The sequence below is a fragment of the Eurosta solidaginis genome, chromosome 1 (assembly GCF_040869045.1).
Source record: "Eurosta solidaginis isolate ZX-2024a chromosome 1, ASM4086904v1, whole genome shotgun sequence".
NCBI classification, from domain to species: Eukaryota; Metazoa; Arthropoda; class Insecta; order Diptera; family Tephritidae; genus Eurosta; species Eurosta solidaginis.
In genome coordinates, this window is record NC_090319.1 from 372,997,143 (window position 1) to 373,007,962 (window position 10,820).

The following is a 10,820-nucleotide window of genomic DNA, read 5'->3' on the forward strand; positions in this document are numbered from 1 at the left end:
TAGGCGTTCGTAATTTTCTGCAGTCATAACTATACTGCTGCGTTGATGGTTGTTACTTTCCAGCATTCTAGTAATGTTATGGCGATGTCGATCATTTATCAAACGTTCCTCACGATGCGAAAAAGTTTCGGATGTCTTATGCTCAGAATCGGCGTTCAACATATCGACCCTTTCATTACATGTTTGGCATAACCTTGGACATGCTGAGCGGATGCGCTGCTCATTTAACCGGGACTCCCTTTCGACAACAGGTTCAGAACCTTGAGACAATATGTGGCGCTCTCGGTCATTGCTGAGTCGTATATGTTATTCTTCATTTTCAAAGAAGCGATTTAAATTTTTCCTAATTTGCTGCGTACTCAAACGAATTTCTCTCTCAGGGGAGGTTTCTAATTCGCGCGACAGCGCGTGACGTTCACTATCAGCCAATTGCCTATTGGCCCTTTGGTCACTTGTTTCCTGTGACCTTAAGTTTGCTGAGCGGATGCGTTGATCATTTAAACGGCATTCTCTTTCGACAACAGGTTCAGAACCTCGAGACAATATGTGGCGCTCGGTCATTGCTGAGTCGTATAAGTTGTTCTTCTTCATTTTCAAAGAAGCGATTTAAATTTGTCCAAACTTGCTGCGTACTTAAACGAAATTCTCTCTCAGGGGAAGTTTCTAATTCGCGAGACAGCGCGTGACTTTCACGATCAGCCATCTGCCTATTGTCCCTTTGGTCACTTGTTTCCTGTGACCTTAAGTTTTCGGAGCGGATACGCTGATCATTTAGCCGGGACTTTCTCTCGACAACAGGTTCAGAACTTCGAGACAATACATAATGCTCTCGGTCATTGCGGAGTCGTGTATGTTGACCTTCACTGCTTTCAAAAAATCGATTTAAATTAGTCCTAACTTGCTGCAAACTAAGACGAATTTCTCTTTCGTGCGGTGCTTCCAATTCGCGCGACAAAACATGGCGTTCCCTATCAATAAGTCGGCGCGCATCACTTTCGGAAGGAGTTTCCATAGACCTGTTAAATGCTATACGTTCTCTATTTGCCGAAAGTCTCGTTTCATAATTTTCACTCGATTCTTGTGATCGCATTAGTCTTAACCTCTTAGCAGCTTTAGTGCGTTTAGATAAATTTGAACGCTTTTGGACAAAGTGTTTCTACAAATAATGCAATGAAAATAAAATAGGCACATAACAAATAACCTTTCCGGCATTTGGCATTACAGCATTTACGAAAATTTTATTTAGTGTATGTGTACGACAACCAATCGCACACCTACCAAAGCATCGCAGTACACACGAAAACTTTGCGCCACCTGTCAGCGAGTAGATAAATCGAATCGCACCAAAAGGTTTGAGTCCCTGATTAACGCGTGTAAAAGGTTTAAAATCTTAGCTAAAAGTATTTCATATTGTAGGTAAATTTATAGATTTTGGAGCAAATACATTTTGACCGATAACTCAGTTATCGAATAATTTATCGAAATATCACAAAATTGAAATGAAACCTGTGACCTTCCTCTATTGTTTGATGCCGATATTGTACGCATATTTAGAGGTTTTAGGTAACCTCATTTTAACCGATTATCGTAATATGGCAGCGTGAAATAATTTTTTTTGGTATGCCACTGTATCTATTCATGAATTTGATTTTTAATTTATATGAAATTGAAAAAAAACTTTGCAAAGGCATTCTTTGATATTTGTTTGGAAACTAAGTGCATTTTCCTTCGTTTTTCAAAAAAAAAAAAAAAATCCTTAAAAGTAGCTTAATTATAGCTTAAGCAACTATATCTTTTTGGTTCCTCACGCGATTATAATGAAATAAGTTCTAGATTCCTTTCTGGATTACAGGCTATTCATCTGTGAAAGTCTCATAAAAATTTATTTGTTAGTTTCCGAGATTATCGATATCATACAGACAAACAGACAAGCAGACAAACCGACAAACAGACAAACAGAAAAATGTGGTGCCGATGGATTCTACGACATTCCAAACGTTAAGTACACTCATTTTTTTTTTAGAAATCTTGGATGTACAGACACGATTTTCTAGAGATTTATTATAGTATAGATATGCACTGATTTCAATAAAACTTGCCTCAAAATGGCTGTAGCATAGTGTTATTCGTACCCATTTGCAGCACTGTTTGGATGAAACGGCTGATAGTTTTAAAATCAGCAAAAAAAAAAGACCATTAAAAATTATAAATGAACATATGAACTGCTATGACTTGTAATTTTGTATTAGATATTGCAGATTCTTGTCAAAACCCCATAAAGAAATCTATGAGGGTAAATTTATATGTAAGCTCGGAATCCCAAACCAAAAAAATCCAGGGAGGCAAAAATTCCAGTTGCCCTGACGCTGTAGTCCTTGCCACAAAATCTAGAGGTGGGTTTGTATTCATTCATCAGAGTGTCCTTCAGGGTATTTACACGTAAAATTAAAGCACATTAAGCTTATACTTAATGTCATAACTGTCTTTACAGTATACACTCACACACCTTAATGCATATCAGGAATCATTAGCTGTGTAATTGAATTGCTGGAGAGATGGTAAGCCAACAAAATGAATTTAATCGGCTTATCAGAAACATTAAATGTATTGAAAGCTCTTTGATTAATATTTAACCTAATTAGAGTGTGTGCGAATGAATTACTTACTTACTTAATTGGCGCTTAACCGTCTAAACGGTTATGGCCGTCCAACAAGGCGCGCCAGTCGCTCCTTCGCTCCGCCAACCGGCGCCAATTGGTCACACCAAGGAGGTTTAAATCGTTTTCCACCTGGTCCTTCCAACGGAGTGTGGGCCGCCCTCTACCTCTGCTTCCATAGGCGGGTTCCGATAGAAACACTTTCTTGGCCGGAGCATCATCTTTCATTCGCATAACATGGCCTAGCCAGCGCAGCCGCTGCGTTTTAATTCGCTGGACTATGTTGATGTCTGCGTATAGCTCGTACAGCTCATCATTAAATCTTCTTCGGTACTCGCCATCGCCAACGCGTAAAGGTCCATAAATCTTTCGAAGAACTTTTCTCTCGAACACTCCAAAGCCGCTTCATCTGCTGTTGTCACGGTCCATGCTTCTGCCCCATATAGCAGGACGGGTACGATAAGTGACTTGTAGAGTATGATTTTCGTTAGCCGAGAGAGGACTTTACTTTTCAATTGCCTACCTAGTCCAAAGTAGCATTTATTGGCAAGATTGATTCTTCGCTGGATTTCAGTGCCGATGTTGTTGCTAGTGTTGATGCTGGTTCCCAAATACACGAAGTCTTTTACTATCTCGAAATTATGGCTGCCAACAGTAGCGTGGTTGCCAATGCGTGTATGCGCAGACTCTTTGCTCGATGACAGCAGGTACTTCGTTTTGTCCTCATTCACCATCAAACCCATCTTTACTGCTTCTTTTTCCAGTTTGGAGTAAGCAGAACTAACAGCGCGGATGTTTAGGCCGATGATATCAATGTCATCAGCATATGCCAGTAATTGTACGCTTTTATATTATATTTTTCCAGTGCGGTTAAGTTCTGCAGCTAGTATAATTTTCTCCAGCATCAAATTAAAGAAATCGCACCATAGGGGGTCACCCTGTCTGAAACCTCGTTTAGTTTCGAACGGCTCGGAGAGGTCCTTCCCAATTCTGACTGAGCTGATGGTGTTGCTCAACGTCATTTTGCACAGCCGTATAAGTTTTGCGGGGAAACCAAATTCAGACATAGCAGCATATAGGCAGCTCCTTTTCGTGCTGTCGACGGCGGCTTTAAAGTCGACGAAGAGGTGATGTATGTCGATCCTCTTTTCACGGGTTTTTTCCAAGATTTGGCGCATTGTGAAAATCTGGTCGATGGTAGATTTACCAGGTCTGAAGCCGCACTGATAAGGTCCAATCAGCCGATTCACCGTGGGCTTCAATCTTTCGCACAATACACTTGAAAGGACCTTATATGCGATATTAAGAAGGCTAATTCCACCATAGTTGGTGCATTTTGCAGTATCCCCCTTCTTGTGGACTGGGCAAAGAACACTTAGATTCCAACCGTCGGGCATGCGCTCGTCCGCCCATATTTTGCTAAGAAGCAGCTGCATGCGTCTTACCAACTCCTCGCCGCCATACTTGAATAGCTCCGCAGGCAATCCATCAGCGCCCACGGCCTTGTTGTTTTCAATGTGGTTATTGCTATTCTAACTTCGTCATAATCGAATGTGCGAATGAATGCAGAGCAGAATTTAAGGTAGGACAAATTGAATCATCGGCAGTGTTTGGCAAGCGCTCCGGGTGTATTTCTGCCATGAAAAGCTCTCAGTGAAAACTCGTCTGCTTTGCAGATGCCGTTCGGTGTCGGCATAAAACATGTAGGTCCCGCCCGGCCAATTTGTAGGGAAAATCAAGAGGAGCACGACGCAAATTGGAAGCGAAGCTCGGCCTTAGATCTCTTCGGAGATTATCGCGCCTTACATTTATTTTTTTTTTATTTAAATTGAATCATGACACCCAGGACATACACTTAACTGTGTTTATTGTAAGCCATAATACATCACTTAAGGAAAACAGTAAGTATGTATATAAGTGTTAGATTTCTAGTCTGAATTATTATAATTAGGCATTGATGCGCTGCGACCTTCACTTAGATTAAGGTGCTTGACCTTTCAGCCTATTCTCTATGTGGATGTATTTAGGTGGTACTTAGCCGGCTTTTACTCCATATGACGAGGTGATTATGAGTCACGCTACTTTGATGGGACAGTATCTGCCTCTGCTACAGCAACGCATTCGCAGATAATCTTGTTTTCCAGTAACTTATGTTTTTCCTTGTTCGTGCCTTTTTAGTCCCCTAAACGGCTCTGGACCAAATAATGCAACCATAGCATCCTGCTTGGCTAGGTAGTCTGCCAGTCTGCCAAAAAAAAAAAAACGTTGTTTTTTGCTCCGAGATCATTTAGGACTCCAATGCATTCATCGACTAGCTTAGAAGTAATAAATAACTGGTGGCGAAGCAAGGCACGCAAGGCTACTTGGCTGTTTGATGACATTCCGCGAGGATAAGCCTCTCCATAGACATTCTCTGCCGCAAACTCCTATTGCATAGATTTCTGCTTAACATATAGTAGGATAGTCTCCCATTGGTATGGTTTTTTTGAAATTCGACCCGCAGATATCAGCTTCCGTATTTCCGTCATAGTGCAGCGAGTATTGCCTCTTTCTATATTTTAATAGGCTAAAAGGCACGATCGGTTTCTGTTCTCATCGAACCAGTTATACCAATACAAACAAGTCGATGCTGTTTGCTTAATTGCGCGTTTTGTTATTGCTGTTTTTTGCGTGGTCTTCGGCCACCAAACTATGGAAGCATAGCTGACCATTGGCTGCACAACAGTATTAAATGTTCAGTATACGGTTTTAGGAAATAGACCCCACGTCTTCCAAATAGTGGAGTGCAGACGAAAGTTAAAGTTTACAAACATCAAGGCATGACGTGGCTGAATACGTTTGTAACACCTCAACCATCGTAGGAGTGGGGGTTCTAATCCCACTTCCTAGAGAAAAGGCTTTGAAGAGATTTACTAGGTATAATCGAAATGGCGGCCACACCCTGGGCAAAGCAATATCAAAATTTTAGAAATAAGTTTTTTCATTTAGAATAAAATTTTTCTAAGCGGGGTCGCCCCTCGGCAGTGTTTGGCAAGCGCTATGGGTGTATTTCTGCCATGAAAAGCTCTCAGTGAAAACTCACTTGCCTTGCAGATGCCGTTCGGTGTCGGCATATAACATGTAGGTCCCGCCCGGCCAATTTGTAGGAGAAATCAAGAGGTGCACGACGCAAATTGGAAGAGAAGCTCGGCCTTAGATCTCTTCGGAGGTTATCGGGCCTTACATTTATTTTTTTATTTAATCGAAATAGCTGTCGCCTTGTTCGTCCTGCTGTCCCGTTGTTTACATTTTTCCCAAATTATTAAATAAAAAACGAAAACTCTCATGTTTCTTTGTTTGAGGTTGCATATAGATGAGCATTCCATGTGAGCGTTCTGTTCAGTGTAACCCCAAGGTATTTTGCTTCTATTGAAAATCGAATTTTGGTGTCCCCATTGATGGTCCTGGAATGGATAGTAAAAAAAATGACTTAATCTTTCATGGTGCGTCTTCCGATTGGTATCAATTACCAGTTACCAATTAGTAAGGATGAATGGTGAAGATAACCGTTTCCAAAAAATTTATCGGTTCCATAAAATATACTGATCTCAAAATTAACCGGTCCAAAAAACTATCCGGTTTCCAAACAAGTAATGGATCTCAGAAAGGTAACCACTTGCACAAAAATAGTCGCTTCCAAAAAGTAGGAGGTTCAAAATGCCGGTAGAAAAAAAGAAGCCTTATTAGATAAAATTAACCGGTTGCATAAAAGTAACTGTTGCTGAAAAGGTAACCACTTCAAAAAAAAAGTTAGCGGTTACAATGGAAATAAACCGCCTTGAAAAACTTTGCTGATCCAAAAAGATCCCTCATTGACTTCATAAAAGCAACCAGTTCCAAGAAGAAGTGTTAGTCGTCGCTGAACGAGCAAAGTAGCAACATTGGAGGAGATTATTGTTTATTTACGTCTTCTTAAAATAACAAATTATGAAAAAAGCTCAATCATCTTCATGTTAGCATTACATTTTAATAGAATAATATTTTGAAAGCAAATTAAGAAATATTTTTGGAATGTTAGAAAATAATGCGTGCATACGTTTTACTTCATCGCTCGTTGATCAACGACTAAACAACTACTATTACGATCATAATACTCTGACTAACACAGTCACAGTTTTGGTTACGAAGAACCCTGGATTGGGGTTACTTGCGTTATTCACTTTATTTGGCTCTTTATTCGCTTTATATACATAAATACACATCATGAATGACTATTTAAAAATAAGTTTATATTATTTATGCATTCAGATAGTAAATATTTATAAATATTTGTACAAACATATGAATATAAGCAAAAGAGTGTATACATATTTGTGTTTATTATTCAGCGTAATCGTTGGGAATTAACGTCATTGTGCATATTTAATCTTTCACAAAAATGGTTTTCCATCGAGACTACCATCATAATGCTGCGCCATAGGACGAGCATTTCGATAGCCACCTCCATCAACACTTTCAGCTGCTGCTATTGCTAACACATGCGCCACATCCTTCACACCACCACTCACTGGTATATATTTATGTCGTTTGAATGTTGGTTTTATATCGAATATATTATTGCTGTCGCTTAATGATAAATCACCCCATCCACCATTACTGCCTTTATGATATGGCTTCATTAACGGCAAGGGTAAATGTACAATTTCAATTCGCTCTTTCGCCCCGCCATCATAGCCAACGCCATCATCAGAGCTCGAAAGTAGCCATTTAAGTACGAATATGCCAGCCGTGGCCAATGCAATTTTGCTCATTACAAATGAGGATGCTGAGAGTGCAGTGAGAGCTTTCAAAGCCAGCGGTAAGAGTATGAATTTTATGACTAAGACACTAACAAGGATGGGTTGTAAATATTTCATAATTTTTCGGCGTTTATATCTGCCTCGTCCTGTGAAGAGAGATATATAAAAATGTTTAGCTACAAAAATATTTAAAATTAAAAAAATATAATTACAGCCAAGATCAAGATAATATGAGTGTGTGTAGAACATTAAAAACTTAGTATATAATAACGAAATTTTGCATGAAGTCTTAAGTATCTCCAAATAAAACCATAAATCTTAAATCTTACAAGATTGAAACTTGGAATATAGTTCAGAACCCGATCGAAATATTTCAAAAAATCGTATTTGTGCTCCGATTAAGCTCATATTTGGAACACATATTCCATACATGAACACAAAGCGACCTATAGAACGATTTCGTTAATATTTCCTCAAAGCATTCCCTATAGTTAAGGCAACCTCTCTACCGAATTTTGCTCCGATAGGTTTAAACATTTTTGATTTATGGTTAATAATATTTGTAAAATTGATTTTATCACAAGTGGGCGGTGCCAAGCCCATTTTCGATTTTTTTTAAATTTTTATCAAGAGCCTCAATATCAGTCCACACGTAAAATTTCAACATTCTGGGTGTATTATTTACTAAATAATCAGGTTTTTTGTGTTTTCCAAACTGTTATATATATAAAAAGTGTGCGTAGTTATCATACGATTTCGCTCATTTTCAGTATCAATCTATTCTGGGCCCAGATAAGCTCGTGTACCAAATTAGGTGAAGATATCTCAATATTTACTGAAGTTATCTTATTAACGGACGGACGGGCGAACGGACGGACATGGCTCAATAAAATTTTTTTTCGATACTGATGATTTTGATATATGGAAGTCTATATTTATTTCGATTCCTTTATACCTGTACAACCAACCGTTATCCAATCAAAATTATAGTACCCTGTGTACAACTACAGCTGGGTATAAAAAAAGCTTTTATTTAATTGACTGATCAATGCCCTAGATTGATGAGGAGTGTGATGACTAGTACCTAGGACCTACCTAATTATTTTCTAGCTCTTAGTATTATTATTTCTTAATGTAAGCATTGTTTTCAATAAAACCGTTTAACAAAATTTTTTTTTTTTAATTATTTTATTTTAATATATTATTAATCTGAGTATATGCACCGATAGAAGAGAACGGCATGAGTTGAAAAATGCACTCTATGAGTGCACGCACATATGAGCGCGAGGTAGGCAAAAAAAATGTGTTTGGTTCCATGGTCGGAAAGTTCAGCCTTTAAAACGAAACCTCTACTAATAGACTGAGGCTGATTGACTTCGCCGATTAAAACACCCACAATCAAATCGACCACGATTTAGATGTGCGTATGATTCGAGGATCAACATCGACTTGGATAACTATCTCGCCGCAGCCAAAATACGTTCCTGCCTCTGCGCAGCTAAAATCCAGAAAAAAAACAAAAGAAAATCTAGACGTTGAAAAGCTGCAATCGACCGATGGAATTTATGTCAACCCACTCGATTATGAAGACAACTTTAAAGCCACCTCCGACAGCACAAAAAGGAGCTGCATATATGCTTCTATGTTTGAGTTCCTCGCAAAGCTTATACGGCTGTGCAAAATGACGTCAAACAATACAGTAAGCTCAGTCAGAATTGGCAAGGACCTCTTCAGGCCATCCGACACTAAACAAGGTTTGCAGACAAGGTGACCCAGTGTCGTGCGATTTCTTTAATTTGAAGCTAGAGAAAGTAATACAATGTGCAGAGCTTAACCGCTCTAACACTGTATTATATAAAAGCGCACAACTACTTGCGTTTGCTGATGACGTTGCTATCATCGGCCTTAAAAAACCCCCCGCCGACTTGACAACCTCACTACTGTTGGCAGCCATAGTTTTGAAATAGTAAGATAACATTAACACAGCAAAAACCTCAGCTTTGAAACCCAGTTAAAAATCACTCTTGCCATTAAATGTTACTTTGTAATAGGAATGCAACTGAAAAGTAAAGTCCTCTCTCGGCAAACGAAAATCATGCTCTTCAAGTCCCTTATCGTACCCGCCCTGCAGTATGATGCAGAAGCATGGACCAAGACAACATCGGATGAGGCAGTTATGGAAGTGCGTGTTCAAAGACACATTTTCTGATAGCACTGCGGCCACATTCAGTCCACGGGCAATCTTTGTTGACTGGCCAATTCAACCTAACCTCACCCATCACTATCCATGTCCAAATGATAGTCCCACATTGAAGTGGTATTCATATAAATACGACATTAAAAAAGATCTGCCCCTTTTTCATGCGATGGGTGCGAGATCTAAACCTCTGTCTTATATGACCGGTGCTATACCCGTCGGCTAGATCATCTACCAACATTTTATTGAAAAATTTCAAAACGACATTGATGATGTGTAACTTGACTCTTTATAGGATTTCTGCAGCAGTTTGGCTAGTGACGGAAAGGAATAGCTTTGGAGCGTATCGCATCTATGACTGACCATTTCTGTAACACTTTTCTAAACCCTAGAGCTACCACTACAACAATACCAATATCAACACCTTTAAGCACTTCGAAACCCGTGTTTTATTCTAAATTTACCTTCACTAAATCCTTTCCCGTTTTTGAGCTTCAAGGACTCTACATTTGTTTTATTATAACGAATATCCTCTCGAATTTTAATTTCACTTTGTTTACTCGTTATATTTGTTTGTTGTTCCGCCGAAATCAAATTTCTTTCATTCTTTGACAAATCCAATGTCATAACCGTAGTAACGTTGTCCACTGGTTCTGCTTTATGCAGCTCATTCAACAGAGGAGTAACATTTGATTGCAGCAAACTATAACCACTCGAGAGTCCATAAACGAAGAAAACTAAATTCAGCATAACTAATTTGATTTATTAGAACCACGCAAGGTCTTACACAAAAATATGTTTAAAACAGGATATTCTCGGAAGCTGCTGGTTTCTGTTATTTGTAAAATATTTCCAATCGTAAACCGTCAACAACATCGGTAAAATTCTAACTAAAATTTCAAATGAATTTGTATCGCTGCAGGTGTTGCACTTGCAGTATGTAGACTTCAGCTGTGTGGGATGCAAGTAATCGATGCGCTTTTGTGTAAGTGAAGTAAATTAAAACGGTTCGTTGGGCACATAATGCCCACTTAAGTAGTGCAAGTAAAGCTTCGTAATTTAGTTTTTAAATAGGCTATTCATATTGTGGCAGTTGTCTGACGGCTATAATGGAGTATTGGTTTGTTGGTGTTGGATGCGAGTTGCTACCACTTTTATTATTACCGTTAGTTCTTTTTGTTTTCGTTG

The 10,820-nt window shown here is 39.0% G+C and overlaps 1 protein-coding gene across 1 annotated transcript; it reads right to left on the minus strand.

Annotated features, from left to right (window-relative positions):
- Window positions 1–6,867: 6,867 nt before the first annotated feature.
- Osi13 (Protein) lies at window positions 6,868–10,453 on the minus strand. Its single transcript, XM_067775160.1, has 2 exons — window positions 10,097–10,453; window positions 6,868–7,581 (listed from the first exon to the last, which is right to left on the minus strand). Exons 1-2 carry the CDS (start codon window positions 10,380–10,382, stop codon window positions 7,067–7,069), a joined length of 801 nt encoding a protein of 266 aa, XP_067631261.1. The 5' UTR covers window positions 10,383–10,453; the 3' UTR covers window positions 6,868–7,066.
- Between the last annotated feature and the right edge of the window lie 367 nt (window positions 10,454–10,820).

Bases quoted from the DNA above. Each gene is read 5' to 3' on its own strand.
- Osi13 (XM_067775160.1), bottom strand. From the start codon at position 10,382: ATGCTGAATTTAGTTTTCTTCGTTTATGGACTCTCGAGTGGTTATAGT. The intron at 7,582-10,096 runs GTAAATTTAGAA...CTCTCTTCACAG, and splicing joins CGGGAAAGGATTTAGTGAAG to GACGAGGCAGATATAAACGC.